Genomic DNA, 26,036 nt, shown 5'->3' on the forward strand with positions numbered 1-26,036 from the left:
CTGTATCAAAGAAATGATAAGAAGTTTTCTGAACCTTGTTCGTCTTGGCCTGAAAGGCCACTGCTTAATACTGAGAGGAAACTTCTTTCTTGACACCTCCTCAAAGGATAGTTTATTGCCTCTAGAGGACTTAGCGTATTTTTAGGAAGCAAAGAAGTAGGAGGAATTAAAATGAAAACATATACATTCCTACATAATTTATAGTGAATAGCATTAAAATAAAAAAATTAAAAGATGAATCAAATATTTTAGAGTAAATAAGCATTGTTTTAAAATTTTTCTTAGATTATCCACTCTTTTTTGCAGTTGTAAAGAATATGTGGAAAATCAAGCACTTGGTTCACAATTTTTGATAAATACTTTATTATGATTCTAATTCAAATACTGATTGTTTTTATCAATGTATGAAGAGAACATATTCAGACCCACAACAGAAATAAAAAATACAGCAGATTCCTAAGATAGAGACTAGAAAACTTGTACTGAGTTTCTGACTCAGTCTTTTAATTCTGGATTTTATGTTTCTGGAGCGTGATAGTAGACATATATTTATCTCCACAAATACTTCTCTTGCTTTCAATTACCCAATTGTACTGTCATTATCAACAAAATTAGAGGCCACTACAAATATCATGTTCTTAAGCCTGAGAATAGAAAACAATTTAATCTTAGATTAGAATTTAACAAGTCTAAAATTCATTTTTGCAAACTTCCAGGATTTCCTAGTAAAAGAAAAAAAAGATTTCCTTGATGAAACTTGATTAGTTTTTTAAAATTTTATAATTAGAAGGCAAGTCTCTTGCAAATACATTAATGAATAGGACTTAATAACATAAACATCAGGCATTTAAAAATATAACATCTGATTATTTGAAACACTAGAATTCCCACTACCTTTGTTTTTTTTGTTTTTAAAAATAGCTTTTTCCAGTTTCTTTCCAGACTTCTTTTAGTGCTTTGATGCTTTCTCTTTTCACACATTTCCAGTATTCTTGCATGCCTGACTGCTGTGGTTCCTGTTTACAACAGCAAAAGCATAATTTAATAATTTAATGTTCATTGAAGTATTTCATTTAAAGTTAAATATTCTTTATGTGTAACCTGATCATTTTGTAGGTATGGACAAATCTCTAGTGAAAAAGGGAGTCAAGGGGGTTCAAGGTTTCAAGCCTAGTGGACTAGAAGTTTCAGAGCTAATGAGAGAAATAGAGAAGCTGGAAAGGGTAGCTATTTTGAGGAGGAAATTCATGGCTTTAATACTGGATATGCTGAATCGGAGGTAGCAGTAATATCCTAAGTGGAAACTTTCGGGTGATAACTAGAAATATGGCACACTCTTCCTAAACTTAGTGGAAAAGATCAAGAGCAGGGATGGGGAATCCGCAGCCCCAAGGCTACAAGTGGCCTTCAAGATCCTCAGGTGTGGCACTTTGACTGAATCCACACTTCACAGAATAGATTCCTTTAATAAAAGGATTTGTTCTGTAAAACTTGGACTCAGTCAAAAGGCTGCACTCTGGGACCTAGAAGGTCACATAAGGCCTTGAAGACAAGTTTACTTATATTTCAAATGAGAGTATGTGTTCCTGATGCAAAATGCTTCAGATAGTTATTCATTTTCTTTAAAAAGTCCTAAGCTTTTCAATACTCTCAATTCATCTTACAATGTGGAGACAGATTCACTAAGATCTTAACCTTTCTTCAGGGTTTATTAGGTTTCTTTTTAACAAGAAGTACTTGCCCTGGATTCAAGACTGGCAACAGTAGCAGTGGCAGTAGTATCCAGAATGAAAGGATGAAAGGAAGTACAAGGCCATGAGCAGGAGACAATCTAACTCATGTCAAAGTACATAGAAAATATTTGAAACTATGAATCTGGAGGGTCTTCTGTATTTCTAGAACTTTTTTGAAATAGTGGTACTCAAGATATGAATTGGAGAGCCACTGAGGTGACAAAGTCATGACAGAAAATAAATTTTTTTAAGGGAGTGTAACTAGAGAAAAACAGGGATTATTTAAGAAATACCTACATGGGGGGAAGAGAGGGAGTGGGAGGCAGTATGTGAACAGGTAGGAGCCTGTGAAGAAGACAGAAAGTATCACTGAAGTCATAGCAGGACAGAGAGAGCGCTCTTCTTCATGGAGAAGCCAGTTTCAAGAAGGAAGAAATGATCCACAATGCTGAGGAGAATAAGGATGGAGACAAAAACTTTAGATTTGGATATGCATTCACTGATGACCTTTGGGAAAGTGCAGTGGTAGGATCAGATGCCAGTATTAGGAGAGTTAAAGATGGCTGTGGACAGTCTCTTATTTGAGAAACTGCATTAAAAGGATGGAAACTGGACAACAATTAGAAATAGTAGGGTTAAGGAAATTTGACACAGCCTTTCTACTATCTTTAAGGATTTTCATTGGGACTAATGGAAAATCTCTTGTAAGCTATCTCAGGCTGAATGAGGGATGCATGTGAGGTGAGAATGGTGAACTTATTTTTCTGAAATCTATCTATTCTGCCCCAATCTCTTTGCTAAACTCCAATCTTGCATCTCTGTCTTTCAGATATCTAGAGCTGGCTGTCCAGTAGATATCTTAAACACACTATGTCCAAAACAGAATTCATTATCTTTTTCTCTAAACTCTCCCCCCTCCCTACACCTTCCGTACTACTGTAGAGGGAAACACCATACTCCTAGTCTCTCAGGCGCACAGTCTAGAAGTCATCCTGGACTCCTCACTGTTTCTCAACACCCCCCAACCCCACCCCAATAGCCAAGCTGTTGTCAAGGCATGCCAATCTCATCTCTCTCCTCTGACACTGCCACCCTTCTAATGAGGCCCTCATCGCTTCACACCTGGTTTATTGTACACACAGCTCTTATTTTATGTAAATTTGCAGTAAGCAAATTCAACTTTCCCTAAAGAATTCTGAAAGAAACCCTCATTCCAAAAAACCCTGTTAACTTTACTGTATAGCACTGTGTGCTCTCTCTCTCTCCACTCCTGTATCTCTGCTGGATGCTCAGCTCCCCACCCCACCCCCCACTTAAAAAACCCAAACAAACCCTCCTAGGGAAAGCAGAAAAACAGATTCTGAGAAATAGTCATTGCTTGGCCAGATTGGGGCTTATCTTGAGATCTCAGCACCAAAAAAGGAGAACTGTGCCCTGCACCACTCACCCACTGTGGGTCTGCCCTCTGGTACCACATGTCTACCCTGGCCTTCCTTCACATGCTGCCTGTCCTCTCCTGTTTGTGTCCATGTCTGGCCCTGGCTCCCACATGCTTTTCCTCCTTCTCTTGATTCTCTGTCCCCTGAATTGTGTGCTGTACTGTATCCTCCCTCCAAAGGGTATGACCCCCTTCTTGTCTTCTTCTTTCCCTCCCTCCCTTCCCCAGTCTGTGGGCAAATTTGTATTAAGTAAAACTTGCTTTATACAAAGGTTTGGTCCACTTATGTAACGTGAGAACTGTCTGTAACAGCCTACCAGTGGGTCTGTCTGCCTTCCAATTTATCCTGTATTCAGTCACTAAAGTGATTTTCCTAAGGCACAGGCCTGATTACGTCACACTGCAGTGACTGCCTGTGGCCTATAGGATCAAATACAAAATGCTCTGTTTGACATTCAAAGCCCTTTTAACCTAGCACCCTTCTACCTTTCTGTTCCATCAATAAAACTCTCCATTTCTGGGCTCTGGGCATTTTCTCTAGCTGTCCCCTATTCCTGGAACACTCTTCCTCCTCCCCTGTAGCTACTGACCCCTCTGGCTTCTTTTAAGCCTCAACTAAAATCTCACTGCCTACAGGAAGTCTTCCCTCTTTTAATTATTTTCTATTTATCCTGTATACAGTTTTCTTTGTATATACTTGTTTACATATTGTCTCCCCATTAGATTGTAAGCTCCTTGAGGTCAGGGACTTTTGTCTTTTGGTATGTCCAGCACTTAGAACAGTGCTTGGCACATAGTAGGCGCTTAAAAGAATTTGTTGATTAAATGATCATTTGACATTTTTGTAAAGATAATAAAAATACGTGAGCATGATTTTGCAAGTATACAAAAATAACAAAACAGCAATAATTTCCCCATCCAGGAAAAGTTTTTTAAAATAACAGTACATAATAACCCTTTATAAATCATGATTTTTAATTTTCTATAGCTATATATTTATGATTATATTTTAATAATATTAACCTAATTATCAATCAATCAATGAGCATTTAATAAGAATCTACCAGGTGCCAGGCAATGCTTTTGCCCCCAAGGAATACATATCTAATGGAGGAGACAACCTGCATATATACCTGCATAGGTATATATATCTAACACATCCAAAATAGATACCTTGGAGGGGAAAGCACTAGAGATGCTGGGGGAGATAGGGTAGACCAGGAAAGGTATCATGCAGAAGGTGGGGCCTGAACTAATTAAGTCTTGACATACACCAGAGATTTAAAGAGTTAGAGATGAAGAGGGGAAGATTTTTAAGTATGGGGGATAGCCATTGCAAAAGTATGGAGATATGAGATAGAATGCTCTATCAGGAATAGCAAGAGGGCCAGTATGGTTGTACCACTGAATGTGTTGAAGGAAGATAAAGTATAAGAAGGCTAGAAAGACAGAATGAGGTAAAAATGTGAATTTTAAATCCCAGTGAAAGGAGTTTATATTTGACCCTGGAGGCAATAGGGAGTCACTGGATTTACTGAGTGGGGGGTATGCATGACATATTGGACTTGTGCTTCAGGAAAATCACTTTGATGGCTATATAAAGTAATAATTTGGTGGCTATGTAAAAAGAGTAGAGGCAAAGGGATCAATTAGGATACTAGTGTGATATTTCATGCAACAGGTGAGAGTCCTGAATAAGGGTAGTAGTTACATGAGAGGAAGGATGGCAACATATGTGAAAGACGCTGAGAAGAAATGATAAGATATGACAGTTCTTTGGAAACGTGGAATAAGAGCAAGGAGACAAGGATGACATCAAGTTTTTGAATATGAATGACAAGAAGGATGGTGGTGCCCTGGATAGTAAGAAGGAAGTTCTGATGAAGACTAGTTTTTTTAGATATGTCAAGTTTGAGATACTTACTGGATATCTAATCTGAAATGTCTAAAAGGCAGCTGGTGAGGTGGAACTCAAACTCAAAAGTAATACTTAGGCTGGATAAACAGATTTGAGAGTCATTTGAACAGATATGATATCTGAACCCATGGGAGGTCACCAAATGATAGAGACGAAAGAAGTGGACCCAGGACAGAACCCTGGGGAATACCCACAGTTAAGTGGAATGACATAGATGATTATCCAATAAATGAGACTGAGAAGAAAAAATAGGAGAACTGAGAAAGATCAGGTTCACAAAAATTCAGAGACAGAGTATACAGGAAGACAGGGAGATCAATAATGTCAAATACTGCAGAGAGGTTGAGAAAAATGAAGACTGAGGAAAAAGACATTAGATTTGACAATTAAGATCTCACTGGTGACTTTGGAGAAAGGAGTTCAGTAATGAGGTAGGAAGCCAGATTCTAGAGGGTTTTGAAGAGAAAGGGAAAAGAGAGATAGAATGAAAGCTAGTAGAAACAGGAGGATCTAGTGAGGAGACTTGGGCACATTTGTAGGTAGAAGGGCAGGAAGCAGTAAACAGTGGAAGATTGTAGATGAGAAAAAGAAAAATGATTACAGTGGAGGCAATCTGCTGGAGAAGACAGGAGGGAATGGGACCAAGAAGACATATAGAACAGGGGTTGATTTCAGGGTGCTCATGAGCTTGGGTGGGGGAAGAACTACATTTTAATTTTCACTATAATTAGTTTTCTCTGTAATCTTTTGTATCTTATTTTCTGCATTAAAAAAACATGAGGAGAGGTCCATATGCTTTACCAGATTGCCAAAGGTATCCATAATGTATGCAACAAAGCTAAAAATCTCTGTTGTATAATATTTGGACTTTGGGCAAAGAGCCACTTTTTTCCCCCAACCAGAGACTAGGATAAAGGAAGAACTAGTTGTAGATGATATCAAAGGATTGTGAGATGGAGGGAAAGGGAGGAGAGTGAGCTCACTGAGAATGGTATCTTGGTTTTCTTTATCAAGTATGAGACAAGATCCTCAGCTGAGAAGGTTGTGTGAAAAAGACACTTTTGGAGGTGGAAGAAGAGAAAAGAAAGTGTGGAATAGCCACTGTAGGGAGTGAGCTAGGGAACTAATTAGGATGAATAAAAGGATTACCTTGCTGCAATGAGGATTAGATAACATAAACTGAGATTAGATAACATAATTTTATGTATTTGAAATTAAAGATAAAAACTGGCATTTGTTACCAATAAGCCTCGATGCATCCGGTTCTTTAAGACCCCAAGAAACTCTCCATGGCTAAGGCAATCATCACCATCTAAATCAAAGATCTTGAAGACGGTATCCAAAATATTGTCTGAGAGCTCCTGGCCTGTTGCCACTTTCACAGCTCTCTTAAACTCCGCTAACAAAAAGAAAACATAAGAGAACATTATATAGACCCCACAGGTGACACAGCACAAGTGGGATTTAGTACCACCTCAGGGTTCAGTGTTTAACAGTTTGAATTATATGGAAAGTCCAAACCAGTAAGCTTGCAAATATGTCAAATCTCATGACTACAAATAGCATTATAATGAAAATCTTGGCATGACAACTGCTAGAATTTCAAATTTTCAACCACTATTATGATCAAATTAGTTATAACTTTACTTCACATAACAAAATTCCAATATATGTAGAGAATTTGAAAAATACATTCGAGGTCACTGTACCTACAGTTGTATTTGGCTGAACTTCTACTTTTTGGACAATGCTCGATCCACTGCAACAGTTAGAGCTAAGCAGCATACTGGATGGAGCATTCGACCTGGAGTCAGAAAAACTTGAATTCCAGCCTCAGACACTTACTGGCTATGTGACTCTGGGCACGTGACCCTGTATGTTTCTCTTTCCTCAACTGTAAAATTGGGATCATAATAACATCTATTGCCCAGGGTTGTTATGAAGATCAAATGAGGTAATATTTATAAAAGTGCTTAGCACAGTGCCTGGCACATAGTAAGTGCTTAATAAATACTTATTACCTTTCCTACTCTTTAATTCAATTCAGTTTATGTAGTCATGTCCCATGCTTTGGGTTGTGACTTCAAAATGAAATACTCACAACACAGATTTGTATTTAAAATGGTCAGTATAAGATTGACAAGATTTTTTCTGTCATTTAATATTAGTTTCAAATAAACTTTTACATATTCCCCACTTTATTTTTAAGAAAAATATAACTAAAAAAATGAGAAATTTCTTAAAGAAAATTAATATGGTGCTGACATAAGTCAATGTTTTTAAAGATAAAAATTTTCATAACTGTATAAAGATATAAAATTTTAAAGACATAAACAGAAACACACATAACCAGATTAGCAGTAAGGTAGAGTCTTACAAACTGGATTAAAAAGCCAGTATTTTAACTGATAAGTTTGATTTTTGAGAAGAATCATCTGGTTGAACTAGGATTTGGAATGGCTTACAAACTAAAAATGTTCATGATTGCATTTTTACTTGCCTAGTTTGACAGGACGATGAGCTAAACTAAACATTTCCATTGTGATTGAAAAGTCTTCCAAGTGGGTTGTAAATTGGCAAAATGACTTGAATTCGTCCATACTAATATCCTAAAAAAAAAAAAGTTAGATTTATTGAATTTTTGTAAATAGGTTAAGAGTTTTCAGGCTTAGAAACAAATATATCAAACAAGTAAAGGGTATAAAAAAGAAACATAGAAATATGGAACTCAGAGTTGTTTTGAAAACTAAAGTGCTATGTAAATGTAAGATCTGATTATAATTAAGTCTAATTTATGCTATTTTAATAACACAAATGAAGTAAAGAAATAATATCCCTAGCTGCCAGAGAGATCATTAATTTCCATTTATATCTATTGCTTGCCTTCTCACTCCCCTTTCCCCGCCCACTGAAGATGGTCTCATTTGCATGTACAGTTCATTGGATTTTAAAAGTCCAATTAAAATAGTGCTTTAAAAAAGTCAACTTAGAGATTTGCTAAATTAGGCAGATGTCATATTTCTGACAAATAGACAAAAAAATTTATATCTGAAAAGTAAATACATTTAAACAATAACTTGAATTTAGGAAAAATAGGAACAGAATTTTTGATTATTGTGATATTGATAAAGAACAAGTAAAAGATCTGGATAACTTGAAAGGAAATCTTAGGGAGAGAAATCAGTTTAGTTATGACTATTCCATCTCTTTCTGTATTGGTGTATACCAACCTCTCCTGCTGACAACCTTTCTCTCACATTTTGCCAGTAAATAGCTTTGTCCCCAGTGTCTGTGAAAAAGAGTAACCATTCTGCAAAGTCTTCTTTCCTCATGAAGTTCAAACCTTTTGAAAACTGTAGGAATTCCATTTCTTGTACCTCTGTTTGCAGATCTTCCATAAATCTAAGCATGAAAATATAAAATTACAATATATAAGAGATATTGAGTCAGGCATCCAATTTCAGTACTGAAACAAATTAGTGAAAATTAGAGCTAAATGATACCAGTACTCGGGTATCCTTGTGCCAGTACCTTAATTTTTGTGGGCCTCAATTTCCTGATCTGGAAAAAGGAGCCTGAAACTAGATCATGAATGAACCCTAAGGAACATTCTGATAATAAAATCTATGACCATGCTGTTATTTTCCACTGTTTTGTTTAATAATTATACTATCAGGATGATTTTTAAGACTTTGTGAGCTTCTTATGTACACTGTTAAAAAACTAAAATGGTAAGAATAAATGATGTACTTCTCTCCCAGTATATTCTAAAAGTCAGTTTACAAAAGTATTCTGAAAACAACACAAAGACAGTATAAATCTCTGAAAGATATATGGTCATTTTATTTTAAAATGTTGCTAGTATTGCTGTTTTCCCTATGTGAACATAACAAAATTGATGTGTAAACAGCACATTTTTCAACTCAAAGACAATTCCTTCATTTACAGTTCTAGGGATTAATTGTCAGATGTGTGACTATTTCATTCCAGTCTGTTTCATACACTAAATCATGTTTAACAGCATGATAATATTCCATTCCATTTATAAATCATGTTTTATTTCAGCCATTCCCCAAGTGATAGACAACCTCCTAATTTCTAATTCTGTCACTAAAAAAAGAGAAGCTATAAACATCTTTGCACACATAGGTCCTTTTCCTCTTTCTTTTTTTGGGGGGAGGATCTTAGCCTAGTGGTGGTATTGCCGAGTCCAAATACAGGCACAATATAGTGGCTATTTAAGCCACAGTTCCAAATTCCTTTCCAGAATGGCTGGACCAGTTTATAACTCCAGGCATCAAGGTACTAGTTTTACTACAGCCCCTCCCAAAACTGTCATTTTTTTCTGTTGAAATCTTTGTATGGTATGACATTGTTTTAATTTTCTATGCAGCACAGAAGACAGAGCATAAGAACTGCAGTCAGGAAAGCCTGAGTTTAAATTTTGCCTCTGACACTTACTAGCTGTGGGATCCTGGACAAATCACCTCTCTGTACCTCAGTTTCCTTATTTGCAAAGTGGGGACCATAATAACACCTACTTCACAGAGTCGTTGGGAAGATTAAATGAAGTAATATCTACATAAATACTAGTTATTACTATTATGTGTCTATTAGTAATATGGAGCATTTTAAAGATATATTTATTGTTAGTTTGGATTCCTTCCTTTGAAAACTTCCTGTTCATTTCACTTTTAACAGGTATCCATTGGGGAATGGCTCTTGTTCTTATATACTTGAATCAGTTCCTCATATATCTTGGATTTGAGAATTTTGCCAGAGAAACGTTCTGCAGTACTTTTTTCCCAGTTAAAATAATTTTTTCCTGCATTAGAGAGCCCCTCTTTTCCTGTAGGATGCAGCTCAGTCTTCCTCTTTTGTATGAAGCCTTGTCTCATCCCCCAACTACTAGTGCACTATCCCCCTACACTAATTACCTTATGTTTAGCTATGTAAAACATAGGTTTTGTATGTGTGCATATGTATACACAAATCCATGTATTTATTAGCTTTATATATACTGCATATGTTTTTATACGTATTCTTTGTCTCCCTCACTGGAATGTAAGCTCATTTTGAGTAGAGATTATTTCATTATTTGTATCCTCAACACCTAGCACACAGTAGGTATTTAGTAAAGTGAGGCAAAGCTAAAAGTTGGTATCAATTTATCAGGGAGACCAGTGCACCCAATCATTTGGATACAAGACTCTCCTCTGCAGTCATGGATTCCTCTTGGACTCTTCAAGTTTTTGTAGACATTGAGAGATTACTAAAAATAGCAAGATGTAGTACAATGAATGATGGTAAATTCCAGAAGTGCAGTCTCTCCAACTGGCTAAGGTACATGCCCATCAATCACCAATGTTTAGTCACCAGAGCTCTGGGACTTTCTACAAGTAGTTATTAACATCAGGTTGGAACACCCCCCCCCCCCCCGAGAAAATGGGGAAACTGTGGTTTTTTTTAGAACACAGCTCTCAGAGTACTTTATAGGAGTGGGGTGAAGCAAGAATAATACACAAGTTAATATAAGTCTTAATACAGGCCTAAATAATATAGTATAACTCTACCCTAAAAATCAATGAAAAGTAATATAATAATCAATACATAGTGAATTAATTAATCCTAACTTACATAATTCCTATTCTAACTGTGTTAATTAAATCAAACTTAATTCTATCCTACCTTACACAATCACTGACACACATTAAATCACAAAGAACTGATCAAATTGAGTAGATTATTGAGTAAATTATTCTCACACCTCCAGGCAAGATACATGAAACATAGTACTGTGGGTGAATATACTAGATGATTTACTAGCAACCTGAAATGACAACTGAATGTCAAGAATACACTTAAAACAATTAACATCTATATAATACCAATATTTTTTTTGGAAGTGAGGGGGGTTGGGGAAGGAAGGGGCAATTGAGGTTAAGTGACTTGCCCAAGGTCACACAGCTAGTAAGTATCTGAGGCTGAATTTGAACTCAGGTCTGCTTGACTTCAGGGCTGGTGCTCTATCCACTATGCCACTGAACTGCCCCACAATACCAATCTTAATGTACACTTTTGGAACTGTAAAGTAGACCACAGTAGACTTGGAAAATATCCTAACAAAAATCAGTTAAAAATATAGGGCCTATTACCCTAAGGTAGCTATAGAAAGATGAGCATATCCTTGTCAAGAAGGAAGCAGATAGACATTTTAGGAGCACATGATACAGTCAAAAGATAAATACTTTTGGAACAAAGAAACCACTTCAAACAATAGAAAAGGGTGATAACTAGTGAACACCATTAGATTTACTGAATGCAAGTGAAAACCTACATGAAATCCATCAAAAAATGAAAATAGGCTAATAATAACAGTCTTTTTCAAGGTTTATAAAGAGCTTTACATATTTCAATTGAGCCTTGTAATAACTCTGACTTAGGTATTATGTACATTATTCTTATTCTACAGGAAACCAAGACAGAAGTTAAGTGACTTGACCATGTTAACATAACTAACAGGAGCTGAAGGTAGGATCTGAACTCAAGCTTTCAAGACTCAAAGCCCAGGACTCTATCAACTACACTGCTGGCATGTCAGTTAAAGTTTTGGTTTTACATTATTCACAAAGAAGCTATTTTCTGCATTATTATAATACTCGAACAAAACAAAACAAAATGCTGATTACTTACTATCAGATATTTTATCTCACTGTACTAATAATTTTTATTACAGAGAAATGTTGCTAAAATCAAGAGTTATATTCCTGAAAAGGTGATATAAATTCAAATTGCATCCATTCATGCGTTTTAGGAATTTACTACTTAAAGGAACACAATGTATACAGCTGCTCCCTAATAGTTCTTCTTATATATACTTTTTATATATAAGATTTTGTTAAAGCAGAAAATACATATTCACTTTTTATGGTTTTTAAAAAATAGATTTTTTTTTGTCACTGAAGGATTAATGTATGAATGTAGATTCATGAATGTGATACTATAGCTTTATACTTTATAGATGGAATTTTTAGGAACAAGTGCTACATAAATCTGCAAATATTATTTCATAGTATTCTAGTTTTACTAGGGGTAACTAAAATAGATATAGTCATTTACTTACTTCTTTAAAAATATTGATAACATCACATTCTGTAATTCAAAGTCTCTCTAAATATATACAAACCTTCGAAATTCTTTATAATGAAGTTTCTTTTTTCCTTCTTTTCCAAAAAAATATACCTGAAGAGTGGTATTAATTCCAGAATCTTCCTCTTCTAGTTCCTATAAAACCAAATTACTAATTTTTATTAATTATAAATGTAAATTATGTAAACAAATTCAAGTTAAACAAGCACGTTTAAAGCACCAAGCATATGAACAGTACTGTCCTTAAATGAACTCCCTGATCATAAAGAGTTTACATTCATTCTATTCGAGTGCATGTGTATATGTCTCTCTCTCTCTCTCCCCTTGGCAATTTAAAGTCTTAAAAACTAACTGGAAGAACAGACCGACTTTCTGTCTGTTCCATCACTGCTACCTGCTCACATTCCTGTAACATGTTTAAAGTTGCAAAACGCTTTCTTTGTAACGACCTGTGAGGTAGTAATGTGAGTATTAATATTCCAATTTTACAAGAAGAAATGAAGGCCCTACTAAATAAGTATTGATCTCTAAGAAAACAGTAGCAAAGCAATTGATCAGGTTTTGTGGAATGTCAAACAACATTCAAAGATCAAGCAACCAATCAACAAGCATTTATGAAGCACCTGCTGTGTGTCCGGTACTGGTGATACAATTAAAATGAAAGAAACAATACTTACTCAAGAAATTTACACAGTAATGGATGACAACAAGTCTGTACACAGAGAAAAAAATATATATGCATAAAACAAAGTAGTTACATACAAGTTAGCTGAGAGAGGGCACCAGCAGTTGGAGGATCAGGAAAAAAGGTTTATGTAGAAAGTGGTGTTTGAGTTGCATTTTAAAAGAAAAGTGGGACCCTAAGAGAGAGACAGAGGTAAGAAGGCAATGTATTCTGGTTATGGAAGATGGCAAGTGTAAAAGCAGAGATGGGAGATGGAGTTTCTTCTGTGAGGAAAAGACAGAAGGTCAGTTTGGCTGAATCAAAGAATGCGGGTGGAAGGAGGGATGTTAATAAGGCTGAAAAGACAGGATGGGCGCAGGCTGTAGAGACTTCAAAAGTCATACATTTAAGTTTATATTTTATCCTGGAGATACATATGAAGTCACTGGACTTAGTTGAGCAGGGGTGTCATATGGTCAGATCTGAGATTAAGATTCGCAGCAGGGTCTAGATTCTAGAACAAAAAGATCGTAAAGATAGGTGGAGAGGCCAATTACCAGTCAGTTGATGTAATCCAGGTGAGGGACTGCAATTGAGGCATTGCAAATGAGACTTGATTTTGGTTTGATACATATATTTTATGATATTAGATAAGGTGCATCTATGCTTAGGGTTGTTAGCATAAATGAGTGGTGTATTTTTGTCAAAGGCTTTTTCTGCAACTATTGAGATAATAATGTAGTTTTAAAAAAAGATTAATTATGATTATTTTCCTACTGTTGAATCACCTTTTTATCCCTGGTATAAATCTAACTGGGTAATGATGAATAATTTCTTGGATCAATTAATCAATCATCATAGTCTATTAGATAGGATTTTATTTAAGTATTTTGAATTGACATTCATGAATTACACTGATCTACAGTTCTGTGCTTTATCCTTCCTTTAGGCACTAGGACTATTTTTGTCTCATAAAAGAATCTGGTAGAGTGCTTTCTAAACTGAGAAACAATTTTTTTTACAATAATTTGAGTACTATTGGTACTAATTTTTCTTTAAAAATATGATGGAATTTTCCTATGAATCCACTTATTTTTTATATTTGTTTGCAAAATCTCTGTGCCCTAATACAGGGTCAATTTTTGTAAAAGTTCCATGTGGTTCGGAGAAACATATTTATTCTTTAGCAGTCTCATTTTAAAAATGACAAATCTTTTATTTCTAGTTTCTCCAATAATTTGTTCATTTCTACCTTCCCCTTTTATTCACCTTTTGTCTAAAATTAAGATAGGGAGATTAAAATCTCTTCCCACTATGGTATTACTCTCTATGTCTTCTTGTAAGTCAGCTAATTTTTCCCTTATGAATTTGGAAGCATATAAATTGAGGCATTTGGAGCATATAAATTTAATTGATTTAGATTTGTTGTCTATGGTTCCTTTCATCATAATGTTTCCTTGTTTTCCTCTTTTTATGTTGTGAACGTTTGTTTTTACTTTGACTGCATGATTGTAACTCTTGCTTCTTTTGGAATCACCTGTTACAAAATACATTTTGCTACAGCCACTCATTTTATTCTGTTTTATTTTGTTGCTGTGTTTCTTGAAAGCAATCAGCTCAGACCTGCACTTTAGGAAAATCACTTTAGTGGCTTAATAGAAGATAGACTGGAGTGAAGAGAGACTGGAGACCAGGCCCACTCACCAGCAGGCTATTACAACAGTCTGGGCTTAAGGGCTTGAACTAGAGTGGGGGCAGTATTAGAGAAGAGAAAGGAGTGAATTTGAGAGATGATGCAAAAGTAAAATCAACAGATTTTGGCAACAGACTGGATGGGGGGGAGGGGAGGAAGGGTAAGAGCTAGTGAGAAGTCCAAGATGTGAGCCTAAGATTTTGAGCCTAAGTGATTAGGATGGTGTTGCCTTCTACAGTAATAAGGAAGGTATGGGGGTGGGGTGGAGAGAGGATTTTGGGGCAAAGATAAGGAGTTCTGTTTTGGATATGTTTAGTTTAAGACGTTTACTGAACATCCAATTTGAGACGTTTGAAAGGCAGTTGGAGTTGTGAGACTGGATGGAGGTCAGCAGAGAGTTTCAGGCAGGATAGATAGATCTGAGTCAGTGCCATACGAATGGCAATTAAATCCACAGGAAATGATGAGATCACTGAGTGGTATAGGAAGAGAAGGGCAGAAGGCCAAGAACAGAACCCTAAGGGACACCTCCAGTTGGAGAGGATGACATAGAAAAGGATCTAGCAAAGGAGACAGAGAAGGAATAGTCACAGAGGTAAGAATGAGAACAAGGAGAAAGTGGGGTCCTGAAAACCTACAGAGAGAAAAACATCAAGGAAGAGACAGTGATCAACAATGTCAAAGACTGCAGAGAAGTCAAGAAGAATGAGGATAGTTAAGGCAATTGGATATGGCAGCTATGAGATTATTACTAACTTTGGAGAGTGATTTTGGTTTGAATGGTAAGGTTGGAAGTCAGATTGTAAGGGGTTAAGAAAAGAGTGGAAGGAAAGAAAATACAGGCACCTATTGTAGATTACCTTTTTTAGATATAGAAGAGATATAGGACATTAGTGGGGAATGGAAGGATCAGGTTTTTCAGGATGGAGGAAACATGGTCAAATTTGTAGGCAGAAGGTAATAAACCAGTGGAAGGGAGAGACTGAAACTAAGAGAGTGTGGGGATGACAGGGAGGGTTATCTGCTGGAGGAGATAAGATGGAATCGAATTACATGAACAAGGAAGATTTCCAGAAAGATTTAATTTACTTTGTCCTCTTCCTTATTTCTGTCTCCTTTCCAGTCTATTATAAATTCTATTTTCCCATGTACGGGTTATACTCTCTCATGTTCCTTCCTCAGACTTTCCATTTCCTCATGTTGGACAGAACTTCTGAAGAACCATGTCTGAAGCCCCTTCCTCTATCTAATTTATTTGTAGATCTTATCTCATCTCCTTTTCTTGTTTGTTTACTTTAGATGGATTCTGAGACTCCATCCAGAAATACCAATTCATGAAGGAACCAGTGAGGAGTGGTAGTAGACACTCTGTAACCTGAGTCATGATGTCAGTTATATTTCCAGCCATGACAACTCAACTCTCTCCTAAAGCCTGGAACCCTATTTCTGGATCTATGTTTGTCCAACTACCACAAGTACTAACTACTCGTGGTGATTCATGTCTCCTCTCGTGGGATAAGATGCAGTCCTGAGAAAAAAGCACAACCATTGCTCAGATAACGTATTCCCTTACTGGGGATCACTCCCGCGGCTGAAGCCTGTTTCAGACCCCTGTTTTCTCACCAAAGACATACACCTATCTCACTCTCTTCTCCACAGTGAGAATATTCTTTAATGACTTCTTTTAATTCCTTATCTAGGGCAATATGCCTTCTCTTCCATTGTAGTTCCTTGTCTCTACTTTCTTACCTCACTGTCCCCTTGAGTTTGTTGAGAGAATTATCCCTTTTCTGCTCACCTCCAGGCCAAATGGGAGTGTATCTCCAACCCTTCTTCCCAGTCTCCTGCCTTTCCTCTTCCTATTCAAGTGAATTCCCTAAAGACATTGATTCACTATTAAGGGAGAATAGGATTTAGCCCTAGGAGTATTAATTTGAGTTCTTCCAACCTCCTTTGACTCTTTAAGAATCTTTTAAATTATTAGTCTGTTAGATACTTTTTATTTATTGATGATTCCTCTGCTTTTTAAAAAAGTAATCAGTTAAAATTTCTTTTTATTCTTTAAAAAATAGCCTAGAAACATGATCACAATGATTTCATTACTTAGTCTTTTCTGGATACTTGCACTTGTTTATCTGTCTTATGCTGTCATTGTTTGGAGTGTATACACAAGTAGAATAGTTTGCCCTGCTCCCTCTCCCCACTAAGGAATGCCTCAAATGTCCTTTGTTGGACAACAAACAACAACAAAGACAACTAGCTTATACAGCACTTTAAGGTTTGAAAAAGTGCTTTATAAAAATTATTTAATTTTATCCTCAAAATAATCTTCCAAAGTAGGTGCTACTATCTTCATTTTATAGAAGAAGAAATTGAGGGAGACAGACTTGCCCAGGGTCATACAGCTAGTATGTGTCTAAAGTAGTATTAAGTTCAGTTTTTCAGAATGTTATTTTAGGTTGCATCTTGAATTCTCTGACTTTTTGGAACAGTGTATTTCAATTTTTTCTCTGATTTCTCATGGCTGTAGAGCAATCCCGGGCTATCCAAATTGAGGTTGCATCTTCAGGCCTTTTTCGTGGATGTTTTAAAAATTTGTTTGGCATTTTAATTCTGAAATTTAACCATTACATTACTTAGAGGGTCAAGCAGAGGGTTTTTTTCTGATATTAATCTGTGGATTTGATTAATCATTTTCTTATTTGTATAAAAAAGTTCTAGGCAGTTTTTTTCTATTATTGACTTCCACTATTTTCACTTCAGAATTTATCATGGGAATTTACCTGGGAGAGGTCTGATTCTTAAGTTCGCTCTGTCTCCAAGGGCCTCTGTTTTGACTTGTACAGAATTCATGTGTGCTTTCAAAGTTACTTTTGCTTCTCTTCTGCCAAATTTACTTCTATTTTTGTATTTGAGTCCCAAGTTTGCCATTCTCTTTTTCAGTTTCTACTATTCTATTATTGTTTTTTATTAGGTTTGGGAACTGATTTCTGACATAATTTCCATGCTAATACTTTCTTTTAGAAGTTTTATGGATTTTAAAAAATCATTTTGGAGATTTTTAAAAAACTTGTTCCTTGATCTTTGGGAATCTGCCAATTATTTCTCTTTGAGGACTTCTGGTTTATTTTCCTTCATAGTAAAATACTTATTCAATATGTTATATCCTTTTTGTGCATTCCTATTCATTTCCCCTCCTTTTTAGGAGTTATTTTTGGAGCTAGGCTTATATTAACCCTTTTCCTTTGTAGTTTTTGTCTTTCAATTTTTCTGTTATATTCCTAGTATCTTGTCTCTGGCTTTCTCCTTCATTCTTTGTCTCCTACCTTTTCTGTAGTAATGGGGTGCATCTTTTCACCTGCACAGATCCCTGAACTAGGGTGGAGGTGAGGGAAGAGAATATACTTTTATACAGAGCCTCCTACGTGTCAAGCACTGTGCCAAATGCTTTATAATTATTACCTCATTTGATACTCACAACAGCCCTGGGAAGTATTATTATCATTTCTATTTTACAGAGGAGGAAACTGAGGCAAACAGAAGTAAAGTGATTGCTTAGGAACACAATGCTGGTATCTGAGTTCACATATGAACTCAGGTTTTCCTGACTCCAGGCCTAGCACTACATCCACTATGCCAAGTAGCTGCCTCTATATGGGTGTTGCTACACTCTTTGAGCTGGGGCAGGGGGCATAAAATCATAGTTTTAGAACTTGAGGGGGCTTTAGAGGTCATCTAGCCCAATCTTCTCATTTTACAGAAGAAGAAATTAAGGCTGAAAGAGATTAAGTCATTTACTCAACATTACCTGGGTAGTAAATAGTAGAGAAAGGTTCTGAATCCACATCCTTTGACTCCAAATACAGAATTCTTCATTGTTTCGTTTTTTTTTTTTTTGCCAATTCCATCCTATGATATTATTTTGTGTATACTTTGAATTTACTTGCCTGTGCTCTGTGACGCTATGATGTGAAGAACAAGTAACCAATAATTTTTTTTTCATTACACTTTTTGGGATGGAAGGAAGGAAAGAAGAGTTTGCTGTGCTTATGTAAATTAACCATGATTTCACCTAGACACTACAAGATGAATATAAACCATTTTCTGTGCTGTCAAGGTTACCTAAAAATGGTCTGCAGATTACTACTAGATATGCCCTAAAATAAGTCCTTATGGGCAAGGGACAGGGTACAGCACCCAGTCTGAGCACTCTTCTCAGACACTGGAAATTAGAGCTGTTAGTCTCTTTCATATTGACACAAGAAATGAGCCTCATGGCTTGTCCAACTAGAATTCTCTCAATTAATATGAATATATTCCAAGTTTCCAAGGACTTTGCTCCAGAAAGTCCTGGAATGTCCAGTACTCTAACTTCTTGAAATATGACTGGTTAGTCCTGTTATAGTAATGGTCAGGAAATATTTGTAGTCCAGGAAATGCTAGACATTGGAGTTGCACACTGTAGAAGGCAGGTACACCACTAGGTCAGTTCGGAGGGCTATAAGGCCAGAAGGTTACAAATCTGGGTGACTAGGAAGGCATTAGCACATTCAGTAGGAATAAAGAAGATGACAGTATAGGTTTTAGGATAAAAATTTCTTATATTACATTGTTCTATACCAAGTAACATCTGTAAATAAATATTTTTAGGTAACTGCCACATTTCCAATCTAAATTATTTTTTCTAAAGAGTCTATGAAAAGGGTTGCATTTTTAAGGATATAAAAGATAATGATTTGAATGTCTGGTCCCATAAAAACATGTTTACATAAGAAAATGCTTAAAAGATAGTTTAGCCCTTCAGACTTCTTTTATTTATTTTTATTTTTAATAATGATTAATCCTTTTGTGTTTGATCTTATGGGGAGAAATATTATACAAATCAGAAGAAAATATATTCACAAATGAAAAATTCTTTAAACAACAGAAGTGCAAGAAAAACTTGGAAACAGCTGTGCTGTCAAGAATAGACTGAAAAACAATACCCATGCTAATTAAAAATGAATTTTTGGTAAAACTACAGCTGTATTTAGTTTTATACTCAACAATCTTAACATCTAATCTAATTAGAAGAGTATTTAAAACATGTTCTATCAGTGTGTGCTCTTAGCATATGGAGAACATCAAAATTAGAAGCTTTTTTTTCCTGAAGTGAATTCAGCAGGAACATTCTCTTTAGAGAATTATGGAATTGTGGGACACATGAATATTCTTTATATTTAAAAGTGTATTATTAGGCAAAAGCACTGGGCAGGATAGTTTAATGGAAAGAGCAGTCTATTTACAATCAGATGGCTTGTATAAAAACCCCAGCTCTGATACTTATACTGGGCTCTGTGCTATTCTGTCGTTAAGTTGTGTCTGACTCTTCAGGACACCATGGACTCCAGCACTCCAGGCCCGTCTATCCTGCACTATCTCCTGAAGTCTGTCCAAGCTCATGTTTGCTGCTTCTGCATCTCATCCTCTGTTGTCCCCTTCTCCTTTTGCCTATAATCTTTGCAACAGCAGGGTTTGTTCCAGTGAATCCTGTCTTCTCATCATGTGGTCAAAGTCTTTAAACTTCTTCCTAGATGGGACAAGCATGGGTGTTCTCTTTAGTTTTCTGAGCCTCAGTTTCCTCATTTTTAAAATGAACAACGTGAACTAGATGATTTCTGAGGGAATGAAGCTTTAAATCCTCTATTGGTCTTCCCTTTCATAGCCAAACTCCTTCAGAAAAGCTGTTTATACTGAGTAACCTGAATTCCGTTCAGTTCTTGCTCTCTTGCAATCTGATTTCCAACCTCATGATTCTACTGAAATCGCTCTTTCCAAAGTGACATCACTCAACACCAAACAGCCTTTGCTCAGTCATCCTTACTGCCCTTTTTGTCGTATCTGACACTGCTGATCGTCGTTTCACTTTGGATACTTTCTTCTCTTGGTTTTCCTGACATATTCTATTTTGCTGCCCCTCCTTATTTGACTGCTCTTTCCAGTCTCCTCTGCCCAATAATCATCCATGTCCTATTCTTCCCTTTGCTTCCTCTCCTTTTGCTACCCTCCTCTCTCTGTCTCATCAACCAGCAATTACTAAGTGCCATTTATGAACCTGGCACTGCTAGACAATGAAAATGAAGACATGAGAATGAAATACTTCCTGTCCTTACTTAAGAATCTTGTATTCTATAGGTGAACATAGCATAGATTATGAGCTAAGTACCCAAAGGTAGAATAATTCAGGAAAAAAAGGGTGTGTGCTGGGTGGAAAGGTACACAGTGTTATTAAATTAAAATTCTTTTTTTGGTAAGAAAGCAAGTCAGTTTTTCTAATGGTAGCTGATAAAATATTTGAGATGTTACAGAATATTTTTTTGTTTCATCAACAATGGGATGATGTGCAGGATGATAAAGAGTAGGCCAAAGGTGACAAAATAAAACATGGAACGTTTGAAGTAATGTGATTAGATAGTATGTGATGACAGATGATCTCCTGTAGGAACAGGAGTTAGTGAGCCTCTACTGAAAGGCAGAACTCAAAGCAAGTGGGGAAATATATAATTTAAAAAAAATGACCACTACAATGCAGAATTAACCTTGCGAAGGGACAAATCAGTGATGAAATAAATCATAATGTGACGTATTATAACCAAAAGAGCATGCAGCAACAGATTTTTATTCCTGAGAGAGGAGCTGGGGGTATGAAAGGAGAAAAAAGAAGTGTATTGGCTTGAATAGAAGATATGAGCTTAAAATTAGATTTCTTTCACAAAAAAAAAAATAGGCATATCTAACAAAAGTAATCAAAATTATCATATTAAAAATTTTTACTACAACTGTTGGATTGTGAAATGATTGAGGAATGGGGTAGGTGTGAGGGTGGGGCAACAGGTATGGTTCAGAACTTTTTTTAACTATACTGAGAGGAGGGGCTCTGCCCTCTGGAATCTTACTCCATTTCCCTCAGAACACAATGCATATCTGGCCATTCTATCCAGCACTGAGTATTTCTTTTCTTATCCCTATGATTATATTGGGCAGGGAAGAAAAGCAGGCATACTTCTTGTTTCTCACTGGCACTTTCTGACTCTCACTGTCTGCTGCCACCACTCAGCTCCCTCTCCTTCTTTGAGGTTGAGTCCATCTGACTAAATTACTCTAGTCAGATTAAGGTTGTATGGCTGCTGGTCATCCTCCCTTTCTAACAGAATTTAGCACCTGGTTCAGTCTTTCTCTCTGTCCCAAATCTCCCCTATGTACTTGGGACTTCAATATTAACACCGATAATGACCCTTCAAATATCCTGAATTCCCAGCTCATTAACCTCTTTAACTCCCTTGACCTGTACTTTCAATCTTCTTTAGCCACACCCAGGGATGGTCATATCTTTGATTTCACCATTATCTGTAAGTACTCTACCTCTATGATCTAGGATTCAAATTCCTCTGATTCTAACCTTTTTTCCATCCATAACTTCCTTTGCCTAATATCTTTCTGGTGCTGGTAGGTGGTACAGTGGATAAAGTGTTGGGCTCTAAGGAAGGAAGGCCTAACCTTAAATCTGGCCTCACATACTTACTAGTTGTGTAACTCTAGTTAAGGCATTTAACCTGTTTGCCTCAGTTTTCTCAAGTGTAAAATGGGGATAAGAGCACCTATCTCACAGGATTATTACGAGGATCAAGCGAGATAATATTTTTAAAGTGCTTAGCACAATAGCTGGCATATAGTAGGTATTATATAAATGCTTATAGACTTTCCTCTTCACCTCAACCTCCCCAAACCTATATACTCTGTCCTCACAGCAATCTTTAGGCATCCTACACCTCCCTGCTTCCCCAAGCCAGTTCAGTTAAACAGTATTTATTATGTGCCCACGATGGACTAGGCACTGTGCTAAACACTGGGGATACAAAGAAAGGCAAATCCTTTTCCCCCAAACCTAAAACCCCATTCCTTGCTTAGAAGGAGCTTACAATTTAATTGTTACCACCACCCATCTGGCCTTACCTTCCTCCTTCTGCAACCTTGATTATAGCAGCACATATCTACAGTTGGAAGGGTCGTAAGAAACTGTCTGCTCCAACCCTCTCATTTTAGACATGAGGAAACTAAGGCCCATGCAGGTTAAGTGGTTTTGTTCAAGCCTCACAGGCTCTAAGTATCAGAGGTTGGATTTGAAACCAGATTCTGAAAATAGTGCTTTTTACATTATACCACAATATGTCCAAGATAGTTTCTCTAAACTTCCCGATTTCTGGAGAGTCCATCACCATCCTTATTGTCACCTGGTCTGTAACTTCAGAGTTATCCTTGATTGTCTCTGCCCTCATATTCAATCAGCTGTCAAGTCTTGTTACCTTCACATCCACAATGGATCTTGCATCTTTGTCTTGCCTCAAATGGCCACTATCCCTAGATAACTCCTTCCACAATGAATAATTAATGACTAACCAATTCAACAGGGCAGCTAGTTGTCACAGTTGATAGAGTGCTGGGCCTAGAGTCAGGAAGGCCTGGCTTAAAATTTGGCCTCAGATACTTACTAGCTGTATGACCCTGGACAAGTCACTTAACCTTGTTTGCCCCAGTTTACTCATCTGGAAAAATGAGCTAGAAAAGGAAATATTAAACCACTCTAGTATCTTTGTCAAAAAAAACCCCAAAAGGGGTCATGAGTAGTCAGACATGACTGAAAACAATTAAATAACAATCAATTCAACCAGTTCTAAATTCACCTAACTAAATACTGCCAAATTCACACCTCTGCATTTTGTCCAAAATGACAACATCAATTTAACACAATGTGTGTAGTACTATGTTAGGTACCTAAGATATAATGAGGAAAAACACAACTCCTGTCACCTCTGAAGAAATAATAATCTAATTAGGAGATAAAATATGTGTATACACATATACACACAGAGACGTGTATCTTTAGGTAAGACATAATTTGTGCCATTATGGAGTTAATGACAGTGGGGGAAGGCTGAAACATCATAGATATATTATTAACCCACAATAAATACATTAAGACAGGTACAAAATAAAGTAGTTCAAGTGGGAAGACCATTATCAACAGAAAGGAGAGTTTCATAAAAGAGTTATGTTTTTCTTTAAAGGATGGGTAAGAATTCAACAGGTAAAGAAAGGGAAAAACAGGTTAAAGAGTGGAAATGGGAACACAGGATGATGTAGTGTACAAAATGATGGATTTGGAGTCAGAGAACATGAATGTGAATGACAGCAGTGACACTTTATACTTGTGTCACTTTGGCCAAGTCATTTCAGCTCTCTGAAAATGAAGATATTGAACTAGATGGCCTTTAAGGTCATGTGAAAGGACAAAGAAGAGATATGAGAATTTAAGAAAGGAGAGATCATTTTTATCTGGGAGAGGGAAGGGAAAGCTTCATGGAGGAAATGACATCTGATTTGGGCTTTGGAGGAGATAAAGATTTAAACAGGAAGAAGCACAGACAGGTACTTCTTAGGCAGAGAGGTTGACATTTAAGCAAAGAGGAGGGAGTAGGTAGGACAAGCTCAAGGATGGTTGTTTGGCTGTAACATAAAATGAATGAAAGGAAGTAGAATGAAATCAGGTTGGAAAGATAGGTTTGAACTCAGGGTCTTTGTGGAAGGCACTGAATGCCGGGCAGTTTATATTTTCTCCTCTGAGCGATGGCAAATCAGTGTAGGTTTCTGATTAGCTGGTGACATGGTAGGATCCCACTATTAATATACAAGATTCATTGTTGGAAAAAGTTATATACATATTGTATGAAATACATTTTGAAGGTTAAGTACATGTTGCAGAAATTGAACAAATACTATATTTTGGTTACTGCTACATACCTTGTATACTGTTTTAGCACTTGTAGCTCCCCTCAGGTCATCCTGTTTACTAATAATCTTCTGAAGCTAAAAGTAAATTAATAAAGAGTGAGCTTGAAAAAATGTCCTCTGGTTTATAAAACTGTTAAATGACTTAAATTTTAATTAAGATATTCTACAGTGGTTAATTGCTTATAGATAATTATACTAAATTCCAGATTAATTAAAAATTTTTTATTTATGTTTTTCTGTATACTTTTAGATCACATTTTAGCCTTCCTTCCAAAGAAAAACGTTTAAATACAATAAACATTTTATAGTTTGAATCATAGTCTAAATTAACTTTTTGTAGGCATTGCAAGATAGCACAGGTTATTAATTCTTATCATATTTATAAATAATTCAAAGTTTATATTGAAAATTTTGGAGTTGCACTGTACCTGAACTTTTAAAGTTTCAAATATTCATTTATAGTAAGCTCTCTATAAAATTATGAATCAATAACTAAAGTTTTAACATTTTTTCAAAATTTCTATTTTATCAACCACAGGTTTGTCAGTCTTACTACACATGTGTCTACAACTCTGATGGGTTTGCTACATTCGAATGCCAAACGTATGCTTGCCAAAAATACTATTTTATGGAGAACTCATAAAGGGTAAGCACTAACATGGTGGTCAGAAGAAACCATACAAGGACACTTTCAATGTCACTCTTAAGAACTTTGGAAATGATTGTGTGACAAGGAGATACTGGCACAGACAGAACTGCCCAGCATGGTGTGCCCTAATCAGAGAAGGTGCTATGCTGTATGAGCAAAGCTCCAAAGAAACATGAGATGTGCAAATTTAGAGAATCCACCCCAAATGTTCACCCCAAATGTCCGAGCTTGTATTGGTCTGATCAGCCAAAGTTAGACACACTGTAAATTTGACTCTAAAACAGTGATGTCATTTTGGTTCTCCTCAAGACTGAAGAACAATAACCAACCAACCAATCATATGTCTAATTATATATGTACATAATGACATGTAACAGCATATATTAAACCTACCTACCTTTCAGGGCCATTTGTAATAATCCTCAAATGGAGAGCAAAAAAGAACAACGGATTTATGATTAAATTAGCAAAGGGAAAACATTAGATTAAAATGAATCAGGAGAAGCTTCTTAACCTATAATTGTCTATCTTTGGATGGTTTCATTTTATTAATGAATGTTTTACATTTATATTGTTATCAGAAGCTATTTGTAGAACAAAAACCAAAACCATAAAAAGGCAGTGGTACCTGGGTATCTTGCCATTTTATGGTTTTTGTTTTTTTTTTCTCCTTTTGGTGCTGCTGTTTCTTCCATATATAAAAAAAACAGATTTTTAAAAAGCTTTTATTTGGTCTCATTTTTAATATGAGAATCACTTGACCCTTCTGAATTCTTCCACCTTATTATCTCCTTATTTGTCTGATCTTCCTTTCCTTTCTTTTCTTCCTCCTGATCTCCTTGTCTTTTATTGTCTGGATGGTACCCTCTTCCTGTGACTGGCTTAAAAGTTTTTAGATAAAGTAATATTTTACTAATTTGGGTTAATCTGTAGAAGATCAGTTAGAGTGAAGTGAAAAATTTCA

At 36.1% G+C, this 26,036-nt stretch overlaps 1 protein-coding gene across 2 annotated transcripts in view; it reads right to left on the reverse strand.

The window, feature by feature from the left end:
- Positions 1 to 339: 339 nt before the first annotated feature.
- Positions 340 to 26,036, reverse strand: part of MICU2 (mitochondrial calcium uptake 2) — a 171,960-nt gene continuing 146,263 nt past the window's right edge. Inside the window, exons 7-12 of one of the 2 annotated variants that reach the window (XM_072611715.1) lie at positions 24,433 to 24,498; positions 12,276 to 12,373; positions 8,320 to 8,491; positions 7,590 to 7,698; positions 6,331 to 6,488; positions 340 to 1,016 (exon numbers count right to left, since the gene is read on the reverse strand). In XM_072611715.1, coding sequence (XP_072467816.1) covers positions 912 to 1,016; positions 6,331 to 6,488; positions 7,590 to 7,698; positions 8,320 to 8,491; positions 12,276 to 12,373; positions 24,433 to 24,498 — 708 coding nt within the window. In that variant the 3' untranslated portion in view covers positions 340 to 911. The remainder of the gene's footprint in view (positions 1,017 to 6,330; positions 6,489 to 7,589; positions 7,699 to 8,319; positions 8,492 to 12,275; positions 12,374 to 24,432; positions 24,499 to 26,036) is intronic. The other variant, XM_072611716.1, reaches the window with a different exon arrangement.

This window comes from Notamacropus eugenii, chromosome 5 (assembly GCF_028372415.1).
Source record: "Notamacropus eugenii isolate mMacEug1 chromosome 5, mMacEug1.pri_v2, whole genome shotgun sequence".
Lineage (NCBI taxonomy): Eukaryota > Metazoa > Chordata > Mammalia > Diprotodontia > Macropodidae > Notamacropus > Notamacropus eugenii.